General features: G+C 39.9%; 1 protein-coding gene across 2 annotated transcripts; it reads left to right on the top strand.

Moving 5' to 3' along the window:
- Nucleotides 1-2,762: 2,762 nt before the first annotated feature.
- fdft1 (farnesyl-diphosphate farnesyltransferase 1) lies at nucleotides 2,763-18,054 on the top strand. 2 transcript variants are annotated; one of them, XM_088940013.1, is made up of 8 exons: nucleotides 2,763-2,996; nucleotides 5,133-5,230; nucleotides 7,734-7,917; nucleotides 9,035-9,163; nucleotides 10,187-10,378; nucleotides 14,156-14,332; nucleotides 15,200-15,352; nucleotides 15,684-18,054. In XM_088940013.1, the coding sequence occupies exons 1-8, from the start codon at nucleotides 2,898-2,900 to the stop codon at nucleotides 15,903-15,905; spliced, it is 1,254 nt and encodes a 417-aa protein (XP_088796139.1). In that variant the 5' UTR covers nucleotides 2,763-2,897; the 3' UTR covers nucleotides 15,906-18,054. The 2 variants fall into 2 exon arrangements, with proteins under 2 accessions (XP_088796139.1, XP_088796132.1); XM_088940006.1 differs by lacking the exon at nucleotides 2,763-2,996 and having other exon boundaries at nucleotides 4,716-5,230.
- The last annotated feature ends 821 nt before the right edge of the window (nucleotides 18,055-18,875 follow it).

Raw genomic sequence — 18,875 nt, 5'->3', positions numbered from 1 at the left:
TAGTGACTGGAAAAACACGAAGTGTTGGAGAGCCATAAAAAGGATATAGTTGCATACATTATGCGCTGTGCTGATAATGGTCTAATAGATTCAGAACTAAAAAGTCAGTTTGACAATGAATACGAGTATTGGACTAACGAACTGAGAAAGGGTGGTTGCAGTGTTGAAGTTTTTAGCAGAGCGAGGGCTGCCTTTTAGGGGACGCAGAGAAACGTTTGGGCGCCCCGACAACGGGAACTTCATGGGTGTCCTCGAAGTTATCAGCGAGTTTGATCCCTTCTTGAAAGCCCACATAGAAAAATATCTAATCGTCAATGCAGTGTATTGACTGATTTGAGTCTATTGACTGCAATGGACTTGGGACGAGCTCGGAGTGTCCTGCTGTTCTTGAAATAATGCGCTCAAACAGGGTGGGCATCGGTCTCTGCTGTGTTGATCTTGTTGTTGTGCATCGTCGGTTTCAAAGTAAGCGTGCGCATGATTTCTCTTGTCAGCTCGCAGATTGGCTGTGAATCTGATTTATTTGTTGTATTGCTGTACTTACATTAAAGGCTTTTGTAGTGTGTGTGTATTTGGGCTCCCTGTGTACGTGTGTGTTCCCTGCGTGTGCCGCGTTACATTCCGTTTGAATCGGCGGTAGCAGCTCATACTCCGAATGCGTCACTGAATTATTACAGTATTTTCTCTCGCTTTTTTCTGGTAATGGGATGGGGGGCTACACATGTTGCCTGGGGGGCTACACATGTTGCCTAGGGGCCTCTGACCACCTTATTCCGCCACTGCTCATACTCCACTTGCACAGGTTCGTTACGGATGGGAGGGTGTTGCAGACTACCCGTAACGGGAAAGAGATTTGAAAGAGCTCCAACCTCTACAACGCTGTCCAAGTCAATCTCCTTTCAGGAAGATTCCCCTTTGTCCTGCACTCCCAACTCCACTGCTCTGGACTTCTGATTCTCTTCCTCCAGATTCCTCACTATTTCCTGCACTGTGGTTCTCCTCTCCGTTGAGCTGGCTTTTCCGCACGGCTGGAGGTGTGCTCTTCCCAGCCACTGCCTGCCAGTGGATAGGTTCCCAATGATCATATTTCAGTACTAAGAAACTTAAAATTCGAGAGTGAAATAGTTCATTCTTTTGGGAAATAGACTTTGGAGATAAGTAACAGCTACAAGGCTGTTCTACTGGTCAAGTCACAAAGCACAAATGATTGCATTGTGCGCTGACTGTAATGAAGAGACATCACGATCAGACAGCAGCATTACACAGAACATGAGAGCGACTACTGATGATCAGAATTATCAGAATGTGATGATAAATAATATTGGTAAGCTTAGGGGTTGTAAATGACATTTCTAATCACTTCATACATGGAATACAATAATAAAGTCTTAATAGAGTAATATACAAGTGATGATGACCAACTGCTACTGTAAATTAATTACATATTAGTAACAAAACTTTAAACTTGAGCACAAAATGAACTATACTAAATCTAAAAGGGTTCATAACATTATAAATAACATGCTGACAATTCATTAATCGATCAATATAAACGATTACAATAAATCATTCAAAACACAAGAATTACCAGAATTACATGTTATAGCAAATATTGGGCCTGTTTAAAATGTTAACAGTTACAGTACAGTTGCTTCCTGCTACAAAGGACAGGAAGAAAATCCATTATTCTGTATAAAGTTATTATTGTTTTTTAACCAGACCTACCTAACTCTCTCTCTAGTGAGTCCTTTGCATCCCTGTGACTGCCACCTACAGGTCACACAAAGTCATGCTTTCACTATCTATTGTCCTGGCCTGCTCTTGCTCTGGTGCCTCAGATCTGGTTCAGAGATTTTTTTTTTCCTGACTGTTCTATTCCACATTATTCTGGGTCTTCCACTGTCTTCTGCTAAGTATACATTTTAGTTGGGTGATCATTTAATTGTTTTGTTTTTCGGTTCAGTTCACAGCACTGGTTCGTTCTATTTAGCATTCTAATAAAAAAAAATATTAAGCCCACAATTGTCAAATGGAAGCATAGATACTGTAAATGGCAATTAACAAAGGCTATTCTTGTGTCTGTTAAGATAAAAGTATTTTTACGACATCTGTGACATTACTATATATAACTACTGTATGTCCTAAATACTTGTAAGCCATGTACAAGCTGACACAAAAAACCATAATAGACTTTTTAAGTTTCATTAAAATTTTAAATTATTTCGAAGTCGCAAATGTGAGATATAAAGTCGCAATTATGAGATATAAAGTCGGAATTCTGAGTTACTAAGTCGCAATTCTGAGATACCATAGAGCGTTTTTTTTAAATTCCTGACAGAAACGGGCTTCCCTTAACAAAGCGCTTTGCAGATTCGTATTGTAGTTTTCATTATAGCAACGGTTGATTGGACTCAGAGGACAGGGAAACCAAAAAAATCTCACAGTAGGAGAAAATAAGGTTTTGGAGGTACTATACCAGGTCCAGTCATTTCCCCGCTCCTGGTAATAGAAGTTGTGGTCTAAACCTTTTGCCCATTTCTCTCATTTTACGCTAACACACGCCTACAAGCCACAATCAAAACCTCTGCCCAGTAATCGCTTTGCAGCTGACTGAAATGTCCTATGCTTGTAGGTCTGCTCAGCGAGGCGGGCTATCACACCAGTCTTCCCGTGCAGTGATTGGTCGCTCCCGCCTGAGCCCATGAGGATCGGCCTATCGCCAGCGTCAGTCCATCTGACGTACTATTTGATCGACTGGAGAGTGAGTGGAGGAGGCGGTACCTCTCCTGGCCGACCATGCTAATGTCAAATAAGAGGCTATCGAGCCATAAACCTGCATCTTTCACCTGTACATCTTACTGCAGCATCACTACTGCTCTTACAGATCAAGTGTAAAAATGGATATACTGAAATCACTTGGCCACCCAGAAGAGATATATAATCTTTTCAAATTTAAAATGGGAGGCTGTAGGACGGTTATGCCAAAACTGGACTACGTGAGTATAAAAATAAATGTTGTCAGGAGACACTTTGTTTCATTGTAGTAGGTCTAGCATTTTTAAGAAAGGCACTGTGCTGTATTGTGAGGTATAGCAAAAAATGTTATCTGAAGGTGTCGCTAATATTAGTTTTCTATATTATTTCCATCAAGTCAGAGTAAAGTAAAAACCTGAGTTATAAGGAAATTAAGTGATATTAAGTACCACATAACACACCATTACACAAATCGAAGGAAAATGACCATTTCAATTAAATGTTTTTATTCAAATGTGTCATTGCATCTTTTAATCCCGGTTACAGCTGTGTAGATTGCTTTTCCCCCATTGGTTTCGAAAGATTGGAAATGCACTGTAGTGCATAGTTTAATTAAATTAGCATAAATATGGGTTTTAAACGAACACATTTGTTTTTTTTCCCACTATTTAAAAGTAAAGCCATACAAACAAATTATATTAATACATCATAGATAGCAGCATGCTCTGGAGGAAATTGAAGTCTTTCGCGATAGTAAAAACCATATATAGCATTTATTAGTTAATTCCTGTTGATTTGAGTGTTGAATGGTTTGCTCTCATACGCGTTAAATAACTGACCTCTTTTTAGGAATGCAACTATTTGTAAGTGGAGTCTTGAATAGTCAAACACTGTAGAAGCAGCAAACCCTGCTTGTTGACTTGCACTAAAGTATACAAGCAGAAAATATGATGTTGCACAAGTACAACCTAGATAAAATGACAGTAAAGTAATTATATATGAATATTAAAAGTTTACAAGCAAGATGAGGCCATTTCATGAAAGAAGCCAGTGTATAGGCTTTACCTTTAAAATACCAAACAGGAGTTTGTACTTGTGTTCTCTGGTTTGTTTCACTGTTCACTTTAAAGAAATCTGATATGGTGACTGTCTATGCATTTAAAGATTTTGAATACCCAAAAGATATTTTCTTCAGCTTCTCAATGTAGGACATTACCTTAAGCCCCAGCCTGTACTGTACCTTTTCTATAACATGGTGACCAAAAATGTTACTCAGTATTCTAGGCCTTCTACTTTTAACTATGCTAGCATTTTTCTTCCTTTTTAATTGCCTCCCCATATTGTCTATAAAATGTAGAAGGTGTGTGAACATATAAACACCTACGTCTTTTCCTAAGTATCCTCTTCGAGTTCAAAGTTTCCCATTTTATATTATAGTTAATGAGTTTTTTTTCTGCTTGTACTTAAATCTCTGCAGTTGTTTGTATTAAACAGAAGCTGCCAGGTATCTGCCCACTTTTGAATTTTATGGACATCTTTTTTAATTTAATTTGCTGCTTTGGTATTTGGTATAATCTGGAAACATCGCTAGTTTATTAATCAGTCCTTCTCACCTGACAAAAGCTATGATAACCATCAAGCATTTACAGCGTGTGTTTGTGATGAAAAGTAAGCAATGAAAAGGGTCACCAGTTGCCACTAGGGGTCGGACCAGCTATATAAATTATAATGTATCGAGACTCCAAAATTATACGATAGCGTCCATTTTCTGTATTTCCTAAACCGTTAAGATGATTCTTAAAGATAACCACGTCCTGCAGTACACTTTATGTATTAAGACGTTAGGTTATTTTTCAATATGTACTGTTTAAAGGATGTATAAAGTCTGTACAGTCAGTAACAGCTCCGGGCTAGTCGAGGGGGCAGTACAGTGTGTGCGTGTGTTTTGGTCTGTAGTTGGTATGGGTGAGAGAGGCGTGGTGCCATGCAGCGCTGTTTTGGGGGATGTAGGAGGAGTGGAAGGTGTTGTGTGGACTGGGGCGATATGGCTGCCATGCCCTTTCCCCCTGAACAGCGAGCACGCACGGGATATTCAGACACGGAGATGAGAGGAATATAAACAGTATAAAAGTTTAAAACTGCGGCAGTGCAGTCCTTTCATGGCCGGCCCATGCTGCAAGAGTACCTTGCCCTTCTCGGTGTTCAAACGGACTCTCTCTGCGCCACCACGGGGCCCCGTTACAACTTCGCGGCCTCTGCTGTCGTGGGGCAGGCGAAGTGAGAGGGGTACCCAGGAAGGCTGGTGGGCGGCCCGTCCCCCTGCCCTGAAGACGGGGCTGTCTTACCGACGCCCGGTGTTTCTGTGTTTCTCATGCCAGGAGTCGATGAGTGAGAGCCTGCGAACCTGCTACCTCTACCTCAATCAGACCAGCCGCAGCTTTGCAGCCGTGATCCAGGCTCTCGACGGAGAGTTACGGTAGGTGTCCGTGAGATTTGGACAGTGTCACTGACTCTACTGACAAGCTCGGTTGCGTCGAGCCCCCGCGGAGTCTGCACGAAGCGCCGAGTCTTGCTTGAGATAGTAAACAACGAAAGAGTTGGTCTTACCCGATAACGCCCATTAAATTAATGAAAATGCAATTCACTTTTAAACTGTGTTGGCTAATAACTACATTATGAGAAATAATACGCATAGAATACTCTACGTTTATTTTAATTTTATGGAAACAACATTCATTGACCTTGAGAACGTCAAAATATTACCAAAGAATTACATAACGATTGCAACTTTTATTTTAAATATGAGGGTGGTAAATGTATATATATATTGACAATCTGGGAGCAGCTCCATGTTGATATTATTACATAATATGCTTACGTATATCCGTTTATACTTCGAGACAGGGATATGAACAGTCTTTAGGGCGGTCACGGAGTTTCAGCTCTCAGAACCGTGACTGTTTGTAAACAATTTCTAGTCGCCCTTGTGAAAGGTTAAACACGGACGTTGACACCAGCTCAGTGCGCTTTAGAAAATGTAGATTTCCCTCATGAATAATATTGGATAGTTGCTCATCGAAAAAGACCGAAGTTGAATAGTATTTTTTTTTCGACAGCCAGTCGTTCCTTGATTTTAAAATAATTGAGACAGTATCAGCGAATTAGTGCTAAAGCAACCGGTACTATTCGCTATACAATAAACAACTGCCTTTTAATATTAATTTATACTGTATACCAGTTCCATTCAAAATACACATTAAAGATAATACACCGTGATCTAAATACGTTCTAAAATATTTTATGGAAGGTTAGGTGGGCAGCATGATGGCACAGTGGTTGTCATTGCTGCCTCACAGCGCTGGGGCCCTGGGTTCAGTTTCTGAGTTTGTACTGTACAGTACTGTCTGTCCTCCCCATGTTCACGTGGGTTTCCTCCACAATCCGAAGACATACTGATAAGTTACTGTAATTGGTTTTAGGAAGATTGGCCCTGGTGTGAGTTTGCGCACGTTTGCGTTTGTACAGTAGGAGCACAGTAATGGACTGGCATCCTATCCAGGGTGTATCCTGCCTCGTGCCCGTTGCTTGCTGGGACAGGCACTGACACCCTTGCAACCATGTGTTGGATAAAGCAGTTAGAAAATCGATGAATAGAAAGTTAGGAAACTTGTATAATATAACTAATAGATACGAACAATTAACTGTCAAAGTAAGCAAGGACAAAACAATGTAGAGTGACATAGATTGTAGACATAAATCTACAGGAATAAGTGACGCATAATTACTTTGCAAACTATTCAGCAAGTATGGTTTAGGATAGCTACAGTATACAATTTATCTTTGTAGCAATCCAGATATATCTGTGTGATTCAGTGGTATAACCTTCCAATTACAGGCCAATTATAAATATTTTTTGGGCCTCTGCCCTCTCCTCTCACATTACACACTAATAGCACGATAACAAAGTAACTTAACTCATTTATTTGATTTTCATCTTCTGAGCCAACGATCATTGTTTTGGGTAATGTCTCTAAGGAAAGGCCCAGGGAGTTCAAAGGAGCCATTTGGTACAATATCCTGCTTTACTTGTCTAGCTGTTGTATTTTCTGTAAAATGTCCCCTTTCAGTTGGATAAATAGTTCACTGCCCACACCATTATTGGAGATCATTGGTTTGGTGAATACAGTACCTCTTCATCGGACTAGATACCACCATTTCCTCACCAGTCACCGCAGGAATAGCTAGGTGACGTGTTGCTAACAAGCAATGAGCAAGAGTTAAGATTGACTTTGTATTGAAGTCTTCATTGGTGGTGGCCCAGAAAAACCCAAACTGCTCTTTTTTACTTTTCTTTTGAGAGTCCCACTTTTCAACTTTTGTGGTATAGGTGACATAATACAACTTTATGCAGTGGTGCAGTGGCAATGACCTGTGGGTAATTAAAAAATTGCAGCAAAGTTCCATTTGCTTCTAAAACTAGTTTGTAAGTATCATTTTTAAATACCCAAATCAATCTGTCTATCACAGACCTTTATGTGGTCATTTGGATAAGCCCTGCCAATTATATAAGTACATTTTAATTAAATTGTATATCCATATATCTAACTCTACAACTACCATAATCACCAAGCAAATAACGAGATAATACTTAGAAAATCTTGTGACTTAGGCAAGATTTGAATATTAGTGGTACAAATGCAGATGAAATTACAGTAACAATCAAATAGTAACTATTTTTTTGAACCATAGGAAATTTAACTCACTGTGGGTTGTACTGTGAGTTACAAGTGGGCCCATACTTGTAACACACTCCATATACAGTATGTGGGGGGAGGTCAATTCTGGGCCTCTCCTATGGCAGGTTCCCCTGTGTGGTCGTAGTGTACACGCGGTCATGTACTGTACTTTATCTGTCACTGTTGCCCACCGCCCCTCCTCTCCGGGTGTTTGAGCAGGTGCGCTCCTCTCTGTTCCCTCAGACACGCAGTGTGTATCTTTTATCTGGTGCTTCGTGCTCTGGACACGGTGGAAGATGATATGACTATTCCACTGGACAAGAAGGTCCCACTGCTACACAACTTCAACACCTTTCTGTACCAGGAAGACTGGCGCTTCACCGAGAGCCAGGAGAAGGACCGGCAGGTGTTGGAGGATTTCCCAACGGTCAGTATTCCCAATGGGACGGAGTTAACTGCACTGAGCTGAGTTCCCCTTTGAATTTTGTCTTCTGTTCATTTACGGATGTTCTCTCATTTCCAATTCAGAGAGGTTTTTAATAGAGCATGAGTGTGTTTTACCACTTGACAATGAATCACAGGGATAATAAATGGAGCATTCAATAAACTAATGATAAATTCAGTGCTCCAGAGTAGAAAGTAGCAGCAGTATGTATTCTGAAATATTTATAAGGGTCAAAGATGCAGTAATATTTGTGTCATGCTACTGTAGCTGTGCCTGGACAGCCAGTTACAGTACGGTCCGTCCAATTACTTGTGGTCCTCTAAAATGGGAGGACTATGTATAAAAAGGGCTGTAATTCATATACGATTCACCCAATATAGATCCTCGAATAAATTCCCTCGACTTAAAGTTGACATTCTGCACTTTAACTTCATAGTCATTGTTTAATTTCAAATCCAATGTGCTGGAGTACAGAGCCAAATCGACAAAAATGTGTCACTGTCCAGATGCTTATGGACTGCACTGTATGTCATTGTTAACTCGTTTCCCTACAAAAGTTGCTGGGGAAGTTAATCACCTGCAGAGTAGGAGCACCTGGAGTTGGTTTGCGACCAAGCTCATTCCAGGTGTTCTTCAAAATAAATCCCCGGATGTGACCCAGCTTGGGGTTCCCTCTGGTCCTGGGTGCATGCAGTCTTGGACTGTTCTCTGCGTGCTGCTTGTAGGTTCCCTAACTCGACTGCCTCTTGCCCGGCAATTGGGTTCTCTCCTGTCCCTGGATCACGCTACAAGTCCTGCTTCAGTAGACTGGCACTGCAATGTTAGGATGTTTTCAAATGGATGATTTACTGTATTTTATTTGTATCTGTCTGCATCAGAAGGTGGCTCACTTTACCAATGACTTCACTTCTATCACTGACCAAGTCAGCACGACAAATCCTAAGAACATTAGTAACCGTTGTGAAGGTTTCTTGAATAACAGGGTGTTGAATAGAAAATGCTGCGCCCTGATTACACAACACATTCCTGTGCATGAGGGCATATTTCTTCCCAGTTAGTCCCTGTGCATGGTGTAGTGATTATTATTTTCTTGATGCAGATCTCATTAGAATTCCGTAACCTGGGCCAGGAATACCGGGATGTGATTTTTGACATCTGCCACTGCATGGGAGTGGGCATGGCAGAGTTCCTGGAGAAGAAGGTGGGCTCCATGAAGGAATGGGACAAGGTAACTTAAGCCCTCTTCCTAGCCTTAGAACATACTGCCGTACATGGTTATTTAGAAGATTCTGCTGTAGTGATTCTGATTGTGTGTTCAATGTGAATAGAAATGTAGTTCTGTCCTTCAAATCTAGAGCAGAGAAAAAATTAGTGGAGATCTGTCATGTTGTACAAAAATGATGTCTCTTAATCTGTCTATTCCTATTGCCTTGGATTCAAACACAATCTTGCAATGCTGAAAAATGACTAGTGAGACAATGCTATCAGAGCACTTCACTGATTGTTTTCAGAAGCAGTGTCTTGGAATCTCAGGTTTTCTGTCTGAAGAAAAAAGGAAAATCTTCCTTAGTATGGAAGTGATTTAGAAAAGCATGCTAGCATCCAGCAATCAAGTATCTGTCATTGTGTTTGAGCACAAAGCTTTAATAATCATTTTACTTTACAATTTCATATCGGATCCATCAGTCAGAATTCATACATGTATAGCTTTGGATTATAACAAACCCTCACCCTTTATCTGTAATAGAGTCCCATCCTTATAAAGTATAAAATGCAAATCATTACTATTGATTTTAAGTTTGCACAAAGTTCCAATGTTCCTCCAGCTTCTTCTATTGTTGTTTTCTAAAGAAAACAAGACTAAAAAAAAGAAATGTAATTAAAAAATAAGACAAACTAAAAAGGATTAATTTAATAAAGTGCTATATATGCTGAATCCTTTTGAAAACATATCCATAAAAATATAAAAGGAAGGCATTCATCTGACACTAGTCCAGAAAATGTATTTAAAGTTAGTAGAGTTTTTCTTTAGAGAATCAGAGATAGATTAAGGAAACATGCTTGTTAAGCTTTCTAGTTATATTTGTGTTTGTCTCAGATTTACAGATGTGTAACAGGTACTTATAGGGGAGTGAGAAATAAAAAGTCTTAGCTGTACACTGCAGCAGTGATTAATGGAGTCTTTTGAAATGCCTTACAGCAGCGTGCAACCCCTCAGGTTTAATGTAGTCGTGTTTCTCATCTCTGGCAGTATTGTCACTATGTGGCTGGTTTGGTTGGCATCGGGCTGTCGCGCCTCTTCTCTGCCTCCCAGCTGGAGGATCCTGAGGTGGGCAGAGCCACAGACCTCGCCAACTCCATGGGCCTTTTCCTGCAAAAGACCAACATCATCCGTGACTACCTGGAGGACCAGAAGGAGGGCCGGGCATTCTGGCCAAAAGAGGTAATCGTAGCCTTTTCTTCCCTTTTAGAGATCTCCCTTTAGCTCAACTGGCTGGGTCCCTGTTGAGTGGCGCCGGAGTCTCAGGTTCGAGTCCCCAGCGGTGGGGTCCGACCTGAGGCGGCAGCGGCGAGGGCGCATACCCACTTGACCCCGAGAGCGCTACACTATCGTTCAATTTGTTGCATGAAACAACGCTGTCTTAAGGTTTTCCTCAATTTCCCTTCGGGGTCAATAAAGTCTTATCTATCTATCTTTTACATTTTAATAAGAATTCCTTACACTTATGTAGAACTTTTCTGTACACTCCACTCAAAACGATTTACAGGTAATGGGGACTCCACCACCACCACTGTGCAGCATCCACCTGAATGATGCAGCTGCAGCCATAGTGCGCCAGAACGCTCAGCTATCAGTGGGGAGGAGAACAGAGTGATGAAGCTGATTATTTAGAAGCCATGATTAGTAAAGGTCAATGGGAAATTTGGCCAGGATGCCAGGGTAACACCCCTACTCTTCGAGAAACACCCTGGGTGTTTTCATGACCAGGGAGAGTCAGGACCTCGGTTTTATGTCTCATCTGAAGGACAGCACCTTTTTACAGTATAGTGTCCCTGTCACTATTGTGGGGCATTAGGACCCACACAGACTGCAGGCCCTCTACTGGCCCCACTAACACTTTTTCCAACAGCAGCCTCAGCTTTCCCATGAGTCTCCCATCCTGGTACTGACCAGGCTCACACCTGCAGAGCTTCAGTGGGTTGTAAGTTGTGAGCTGCAGGGTGATATGGCTGCTGACAATTTGGATGCATGCGGCACTAGCAAGGCTTTGACATAACATGTTCGTTGTGTGTAACATATTCATGGCAGCACATAGTGTGTTATGTTAACATTATCGGCTTAGAGAACTAGCCTGCTGCATTTGACATTTTGCTGTAATTACATTTCTCAGTGATGCGTAACTTAAAACTGAAACATGCTCCTTACAGGTTACACTATGTGTACAAAATCATGGTACTTTTTTTTTTAGAATTAAAAAAATGGATTTGCTCCATGGTAGGGTGTGTCATTCAGGATGTTGCTGCAACTGATAATATTATCAGTTACACAGTTATGTTGCACAAAACAGATTTGTTCCTCTATATGAAAGTTCAGACCCATGATGGAAAAGTAGCTGGAAGTCAGAGAGCCTGACTTGTCCTTTAGGCAAACTGTGGGAAATGGTCCCTAATTTTATCTACTGTGAAATGGGCTGTTTCTCACAAGATAAATAAGGACCACAGTCTCCTTAATGCTGATTTGTTTCACAAACCACATACTTGAGCGCTCTGCTGAGAAAAAAAAGTATTGAGCAATACTTTTTTTTCTCAGCAGAGTATTTCTTAACTCTGAATAAAAAGTCACGGACTTGACCAACAGTTAAACATAAGATATCTCGAAAATAAGAAAAAGTTGACGAATAGTACAGTGATTTACTATATTTTTACTTAAGATAGTGTTGGCATTTTATATCTCATAATTAAAATGTTTTTTAATGTTTTTAAATACCATCAATGACATTAAGCCTAGAGTAGCCTTTTTGGTTATTGCATGTTTGCAAAAGTTTAACCGTTGTATTTACATTTTAAGAAGTATGAACTCCAAACATATTGGGACACATAAGTCTGACCTGGGAATTTTACTGTGAACCGGTAAAAACCATTTTCTTACAAAAACGTACATCATTTAAGTAGTATATTTTTAGTAAAGTAAATTGATTTCTACCCCTTTGAGCCAATTAAACAAATGAAGTGTGCTCAACAACTTTATTTTGAAGAACCAAAAGTATTGGAGCAACTGAATGACAGTTGTCAGTGTTTTAGTGAGGTCAGGCATAATTAGGCACTCATAAAAGACCAATCCCCTGTTGCTTTGACTTCACTCTGTGGACTTTGTAACTGAAAGCCAAAGTGAAAACTACAGTACTTTGTTAAAGAAAAACAGACTATTTTGAAGCTGAAAGAGTACAGAAGGAAAAGCACTGCAGATTCTGAAAGGGCTCTTTCTCCAAAACAGCTATGAAGCATTGTGGAGGAAATGTCGTGGCTTGGGCATGCGTGGCTGTCTGTGAAACTTGCTCACTGGCCTTTACTGATGATGTAAATAATTATGGCAGAATGAACACTGAACTTTGCAGAAACATTTTGTCTGCTTATATGAAAGACAAAGCTTCCATTCTTCGTGTTCAGAGCTTCACCATGCAATATGACAATGAAACCACAATATACAGCTAATAGAAACAAGATGTGCATCAGGAGAAAAAAGCAGAAAATCTTAGACTGGCCAAGGCAATCTCCAGACTTAAATTCGGTTAAGTGAACACTTTACATGTGTAGAAAATCACTGATGTCAGAACACCCCAAGAATAGGCATGAACTCAAAATGACTGCAACAAAGGCTTGGCAAAGCAGCTCACGTAATTACGCAGTGTCTGGTGAACTCAAAGGGCCATAGACGTCACTAAGGCACTTAGTGACTCAAGGGAATATGCAACCAAAAACTGACTTTGAACTTTTTGTGTATCCCTATACTTCTGACACATGAAGTCACTGATTCTAACATAAAATATGTTTTCTAATATAGATAGATAAGACTTTATTGATCCTGAAGGGAAATTAAAATGTGATCAAATGTCTGGAATTCCCCCAAAATAAAACATTATCTGATGAATTAGAGAGATATTATACAGCACTTCTAATTCATTTTAGTCTCTTCATCACAGATAGAATGGACTTGACTGTTAAGCAAAAATAACAGTTTTGACCTTGCTGTCCCAATACTTTCTGAGGATATTGAAGGTTTTCTAAAGGCATAAGAGATTTCAATTCCATAGATGTATTTCATGTTAGGATATGTTTGTTAAAAAATGCTTTATTATGATTGTTAACACATAATTGGAGCTATAGTACTATATGTGTATGTATTTACATCTTTTTGTATCCATCTTTATGTAAATAAAAACAAATGGAAATGATGTACTCTTAGAGTAAGATAATGAATTCTACATAAAATCACTTTCTGTATTTAAATCGTTGTAATGGTGTAGATGGATTTGTTTTGTTTTTTGAGTGGATTAGGTTTTCTTTTCCTGGTGTAAATCATAATTTACATTATGATAGACCACATATAGGGTAGCACTGGGACCCTGGGTTCAATTCCAGACCTGGACTGCTATCTGTGTGGTTTGTATGTTCTCCCCATATTAAAATGGGTTTTTGCTAGGTGCTCTGATTTCCTCACACAGTCCAAAGACATACTGGTAGGTTAATTGGCTTCTGGAAAAACTGGCCCTGGTGTGAGTGTGTATTTTTATCCGTCTGCCCTGTGATACACTGGTGTCCTGTCTAGGGTGTACCCTGCCTTGCTTTGCTAGGATAGGCACAACCTTGAAGTGGATGAAGTGGCTATATGGTTATCTAGAGAATGACATTTCATTTGTGCAGCACCTTACTGTTTTTGGTGAATACAGTATGACACAAAACAGGTTGTGACCTAATACGCTGATAGAGCTGAGCGCTCTAATGTTAAAATGAGCACCTCCGATCTGGTTCTATTTTGTTATGTTTCCCTAATAGATGATACTCAAAGTTAAGGTGTCATGTACAAACGCATCTGTTCCAGTTTCATCTTCCACCTGATATCAGGTCGGCCATTCTTAATTAGGCAGGTGCCTTATGCTCTAAGGGCTCCTGTTTAAAAGTATTGTGTTTTTGTGCACGTTGTTCTCTGTGGTTCCTCCAGGCATGGAGTCAGTTTGCTGCCAGGCTGGAGGACTTTGCACAGCCGCAACACCTGGACTCAGCCCTGAGCTGTCTCAACCTCCTGGTGACAGACGCTCTCCATCACGTGCCAGACGTCATCAGCTACCTCTCCCGCCTCCGGAACCAGAGTGTCTTTAACTTCTGCGCAATCCCTCAGGTGGGTCTCCTAGACACCTGGACCTCCCTGCCCTTGTTTCTCTAACAGGGACTGGGAAGGATTCTCACACCAAAATTGCTTTGAGAAAAAAGGCACATTTGCAGTGTTGTCAGCGTAATTTAGAGTAGAATCCTCATATAGCCCTTTCTGACCACACTGGGGAAGGTTACCTTGAAATCCAAAATCCCAACATACTGTAAACAAGGGTAGAAGTGAGGAGTAGAGGTTAGGGATTCTGGACTCACATTTAGTAAGCTGAGGGTTCAGATCCCAGGTGGAGCTGTTGTACTGTAGCTGTAGCCTTGAGTGAGATACTTCACCCAAACTTTCTCTAGTTAAATATGCAGCTGCTTAAGTGGGTGCAGAAGTAAATGACTTTTGAATAAGTGCCAGTCAAGTTAATTAGTAATCAGATGGAGGTTGAGAATACCTTCAACTAATTCTCATTTGTTTCATCTTAGCAATCCTAGGAAGAGTAAAGATTTAACTCTTGAGAAGATTTTTTGTAGAGGTGCATGCAAGTTAAGATAGTGTATAAATGCTGATTATGTACACAGGACTTAATGGATTATCTAAAATGTAAAAAATGTATTTTATTTTGCATTTTATGTTTACTTCAGAACATGCTAACCTACAAGGACACTACGGCACAAGCTGAACTGAATTCAGTTCTTTATGTGTATAGAGAGCTTTAGGCTAAAGGGGAGGTTCCTATGATTATACTATCATCTGATGATTGCTTGATGTTTAAAAAAAAATTCTAAAGGGATGTCCGCTTTCTTGACTTGTACACTACAGAGAGCAAGGCAGACCACGTTTTCCTCTTTGTAACCTCAATTGTTCATACTTCTCTTTCTTTAACCCCAGGTGATGGCAATAGCCACTCTGTCAGCCTGCTACAACAACCCACAGGTTTTCCAGGGTGTGGTGAAAATCCGCAAGGGGCAGGCAGTGACCCTCATGATGCAGGCCACCAACATCGGAGCAGTGCGGGTCATTATCTCTCAGTACATTCAGGAGGTGGGTTTTAGTCGGTCAGTCTTTAGGTATGAGATGTGAAAGGAAGGATGTTCGTGTGTGTGAGAGAATATGCAAGTGAGGAACCTATACTATGGCTATTCTGTGAAGTGAGTTAAAATATTTACTGTTTGAACTGCCTTTAATCAGACAGATTATTTTTTTTATCTTCATTGTTCTCTCTTTCTGTTCTGTATAACAAGTGACTGGTATTTTATTGTAACCAGCAACTAAAGAGAATAAAAGTTGCCTTCATTAAAGTAAAACTGCAGATGTTTTTTTTTTACATCGGATCTGAACTAAAATAAATTTTTGGCTTTCTCATCCTCACCAGATTCGACAGAAGGTGTCACCCACAGACCCTACACAGGACAGGACGTTACAAATCCTGGATTCCATCCGCGATAAGAATCTGTCCCAGGACCCTCTGCCCTCCCGTGTCTCAAGTCTCTCTCCGGTCTATCTTTCTGCTGCCATGTTGCTGGCTGCTCTGAGCTGGCAGTACCTGAGTGCCACCACAGGGCAGAACAGCACGGGCGACATGCAAGGACACTGAGGGAGCCTGGAAAACTGACTGGCAGGCTTGGGGAGCCTTCTTTTTCTAAGGGAAGCATCCCACCTTAATATTTACACACTTGTGACTAAAAAATAGATGTAAGGGATCTTAACGGTGGTTGACAGCAGGGTAGCACTTTATTATTACTACAGCAGTGCTTTTGAGTTTTATTTCTCTTACTCAATATGCAGTGGCTGAAATCAATACCTTGTCGGTGTGGGTAACACATTGTAAACTTCCACAATCCTCTGCTTACAGGGCAGTTCTTGAGAGGACGTTGTGATGATCAGACGAGAACAAGGGAAGGTGGCAGGCCATTTGAAATTCATCTAGCGATTAAACCGATTGCAGTGTTAATGGAAAATACAGTATAGCAAGATTTGTTTTAACAAAAAAGTCACACTGTAGTCTGAACCATAGTTGGCGTGAAGAGTAAAGGTAAAATAAGGTAAAAGACAAGGTAAGCATTTCCATTTCCCCCTGGATAGATTCTAAAAGTTATTTAACATCCATTATAAAATTATACTGTGCTATACCTTGGAAAAACAGAAAATGTAGTGAAGCACATTGAAATCAAGCTAGAGAATGGTAGAACATACCATGATTTGGGGAAGCTAAATGGAAGTCAAGGCAAGCGCTGTAAAGGCATTGCATTAGCATTGTAAAACAAATAGGAAAACTGAAAATTTAGTTTATGCAAGTAAACTTATGCAAGTTATGCAAGTAAACTTGCATAAGGGACAGAAATCAAGCACAAATCCAACATTTGATGTTGCAGTCTTTTTTCAGATTTTGTTTTTCACTAGCATCAGTGTTGAGGTCTTTGTTGTAAATAATAAAGATCACACATGATAGGAAGCCATTTAGCCCATGTAGAAAAATTATTAGTTGCTAATTGATCTAAGGATTTTACCCATTTCCAAAAAAGCTAGGGTATTGTCTTTGATAGCATGGCTGGGTAACGTGTTCCATACTCCTATAATCCATCCTTTTGTGGAAAGTGCATCCCGTTCTTGCTTTAAAATGCATTTCCACATTTTACGGAAGTAAAAGGAATACGTGTCCTGTACAATAGTTTACCTTCTGTAAGAAAGATGTTGGTCTGTTCAAGTTATATTTTATAGTGTTGCTGTAAATGTCCCTCATTATTAGGGCAGAATCAATAATTAACTATACGTTGATGTGTTAGTTACTACTGTATATCAACTCCAGTGAGCAATTTAATTGGAGTTGATGTTCTGAGGTTTTAACCTGAAATGCCGGTTCAGGTGATACTACACACTGACGTGTGAAATTTAAAAAAAACGAGTTAAAAGTTGATTTAAGAACAAAATACACAGTAGGTCAATTAAGATCCTGCCTTAACTTAATTCAGTGTAGAGATTTAATTGACCCCTAATGTAAGTGCTTTTGTTCAGATAAGCCCATGGTGCTTTTTATGGACTGTGCCAGAGTGTTTGATTATACCAACTTTCAGTAACATTAACACATTCTTGATTTTATTTATTTTAAATCCTATTAAAAGCATACAGTGTCCTAAAAGAGAAGATAGTGTTTTGGGCTGTTAAATTCATTCATTGCTTGTGTAAGTGTACACCCTACTGTAACATATTAATTTAGTCCCAATTGCAACCTCTAGGTAGGTAGTCATCTCTGGCACTTTGAGAGACATTTAACCTTCAGATAAGATACATGTGATGTTTAAGATATTTGTTGATATTATAGTCTTACTAAGCTAGCTCTCATTGGCCTATTGGCTTGCTGATAATGCAATGCATGTGTGCCAGTCAGGCAAGTTAAAACACTTTTGAAAATAATTTTACCTTTATTGTTCATTTTTAATTTGGTGATTTCGCTAAACCAACTTATGTTAGAAGGGTCAATTACAACAACAAACTTGTAAAAAAACACTTCTGTATGATGGAACCTGCAGGAGAGTTATTGACAGCCATGCATTCTTTTGAAGTCTTTGCTGTATACCGTATTGCAGCATTATTTTGCTGTTAACTATTCTTAACACAGAGCTTTGTTCTGTAGAAGCTGGCATGATTGTATTTTGAAATAAATAAGGTGGCGTTATACCATTGCTATGTAATGTGTCATCTTGATTTGTACATAATTGATTAAATAATAAATGTTAAAATAGAAACTTTGTTGTGTTTTCTTTTGCCAGTGTTTTTGCTATTTCCTTCAGTTTCCTAGCACCCCAGGAGTGTAATAGTCATTATCCTGTTTGGATTCATAAATCACTGAAATTACTCAACCCACAGTGCTCATGTGATATTCCCAGAATGTATGAAAATAATTTGATATTGAATGTGCAGTCCTTCAGCTCCTCTTCCCTTATGACAAAAGAAATTGACAGGTGAGCATTAGTCTTGTTTGAGCTTTAGCAGTCAATTACAAGTTTTTCCATGATTCTCTCTTGAGCTACACTTACTTAATTGTCCCAGATGGGACATTTTCTTTGCAGGCATGTACTGTAAATGAAACACAACATGAACCCATTAACAAATAATAGACATACTGTACTTGTATCATACATGAATGGTATTAGAAAGTATGTTGTTGGTTGAAATGTAGCTACCTTTCCGCAGCTGGGACTGAGTTTGGAGAACTTGGACCACAGATTTGCTGTTCTCCAGTTATGTGTCAGTTGTTTCTTTTTGTGTTTCGGAGAACATTTTCAGTAAAGGGACTTGGAAGGAATTTTCCAGCTTGTCCTATGATGCACAGTCGCACAAGGGTGTGGATTTACATGTTCTCTTCATGTTCATTTAGGTTTCCTCCCACAGTCCAAAGACATACTGTTAGGTTAGTTGGCTTCTGGGAAAATTGGTCCTGGTGTGAGTGTGTGTCTGTGTCTGCCCTGTAATGGACTGGCGTTCCAACCAGGGTGTACCCTGCCTCACCCGTTGCTTACCAGGATACACTTCGGCTCCCCTAAGACCCTAGATTGGATGAAGCAGT

This window comes from Atractosteus spatula, chromosome 2 (genome assembly GCF_055471065.1).
Source record: "Atractosteus spatula isolate fAtrSpa1 chromosome 2, fAtrSpa1.hap1, whole genome shotgun sequence".
NCBI lineage: Eukaryota > Metazoa > Chordata > Actinopteri > Semionotiformes > Lepisosteidae > Atractosteus > Atractosteus spatula.
This window is presented reverse-complemented; position numbering and strand designations above follow the sequence as displayed.

Coding starts and splice junctions, on each gene's coding strand:
- fdft1 (XM_088940006.1), top strand. CDS start 4,914: ATGGCCGGCCCATGCTGCAAGAGTACCTTGCCCTTCTCGGTGTTCAAA. Junction 7,918..9,034: donor TGTTGGAGGATTTCCCAACG/GTCAGTATTCCC, acceptor TTCTTGATGCAG/ATCTCATTAGAATTCCGTAA. Junction 9,164..10,186: donor CCATGAAGGAATGGGACAAG/GTAACTTAAGCC, acceptor CATCTCTGGCAG/TATTGTCACTATGTGGCTGG.